Consider the following 1,331-nt stretch of genomic DNA (forward strand, 5'->3'; position numbering starts at 1 on the left):
CTCCGCTCCGGGGGAGCAGGGCTCGGCAACGTCCCCGGGGTCCAAATCAGAGTCCGCTTGGGGGAAGCCTGAATCCTGGGTGGAGTCCGGGCTCTCCTTGGGCAGGCTGGTGTTGATGTAGATGATGTCCCCGGATCCCCTGACGGCGGGCAGGTTTTCCAGCAGCTTCTCCAGATGGACTTTCAGCTGCGAGAACGTCGGGCGGGCGGCAGGGTCAGCTCTCCAGCACGCAAACATTATTTCATACCTGGAAATCGGGAAAGGAGCGTGGTTATCGTGGAGGATGTTGCCAGGCGCTGGGCTACAGGGTGGACGGGGGCCAATTCCCTGCTTCTTTCCAAACTGGGCAAGCCCTGAGCTGCTTTGCATTAAAACATAGCAAAAACAACTCCCTCTGCTTAGGCTGTTTGCCCAACGGCAGGGATTTATCAGCCCAAGCTGCTGTTAGAAGTCTCTTCCAGTGCCTGGCGCTCACTGAGGGTCGGGCAGAGGCAGCCAGCTGCAGCCCTGTGATCAGCCCCCGCCCCCCCCCCCGCCGGGAACATCCCAGTTCTGCTCCCGGGGCACGGAGCCCTTCTCTTGTCCTTCCCGCAGGTGCCTGTTCCCAGGCTGGACGTCAGGGCACGTCGGAAACTCCCAGAGCCTCCCCGCAAGCGGGTCACTGCTGGGCACACACCGCCTCCTCCGCCCTCTAGCAGGCTGGATCCAACAAAAGGTTTCTTTGCCCCTTCCTTCAGGGACAGGCCTTGGAGAGGGGCCTCGTAGGAACCGCTGTGCCACTCCAAGCACCTTTGCTAGTTTAACCATTTTCGTATTTGCAGCTTTTAGCCATGGGGGGGGTTAAACATTTTCAGCTGTAATGGCACCGGAGGAAAACTCAGGGAGAAAACTCGGGAGGAAAACCCTTGCTGAGCTGCTCAGAAATGCAAAGTTTTGAGGTTCCCACATTTTCCCTTTCCAGATTCGTAGATTTTAGGCACTGAAGGGCCCTGAGTAGCTAGAGGGAGTTTTGTGGGGCAGAGAAGAGCATCACCAGCCAAGACCTTCCGGCCAAAACTATCTTATCAAAACTATAGGGAAGTGATCGTGCCCCTGTACTTGGCACTGGTGAGGCCGCACCTCGAACACTGTGTTCAGTTTTGGGCCCCTCACTGCAAGAAGGACGTCGAGGTGCTGGAGCGTGTCCAGAGAAGGGCAACGAGGCTGGTGAGGGGTCTGGAGAACAAGTCTGATGAGGAGCGGCTGAGGGAACTGGGGTTGTTCAGCCTGGAGAAAAGGAGGCTGAGGGGAGACCTCATCGCTCTCTACAACTACCTGAGAGGAGGTTGTAG

The 1,331-nt window shown here is 57.6% G+C and overlaps 1 protein-coding gene across 1 annotated transcript in view; it reads right to left on the reverse strand.

Annotated features, from left to right (window-relative positions):
- MERTK (MER proto-oncogene, tyrosine kinase) overlaps positions 1 to 1,331 on the reverse strand; it is a 22,069-nt gene that overhangs the window by 3,308 nt on the left and 17,430 nt on the right. The window contains exon 19 of the mRNA XM_019474423.1: positions 7 to 247. Within this exon, the coding sequence (XP_019329968.1) occupies positions 7 to 247 (241 nt within the window). The remainder of the gene's footprint in view (positions 1 to 6; positions 248 to 1,331) is intronic.

Source organism: Aptenodytes forsteri, unplaced genomic scaffold (genome assembly GCF_000699145.1).
Source record: "Aptenodytes forsteri isolate BGI_AS27 unplaced genomic scaffold, ASM69914v1 Scaffold185, whole genome shotgun sequence".
NCBI classification, from domain to species: Eukaryota; Metazoa; Chordata; class Aves; order Sphenisciformes; family Spheniscidae; genus Aptenodytes; species Aptenodytes forsteri.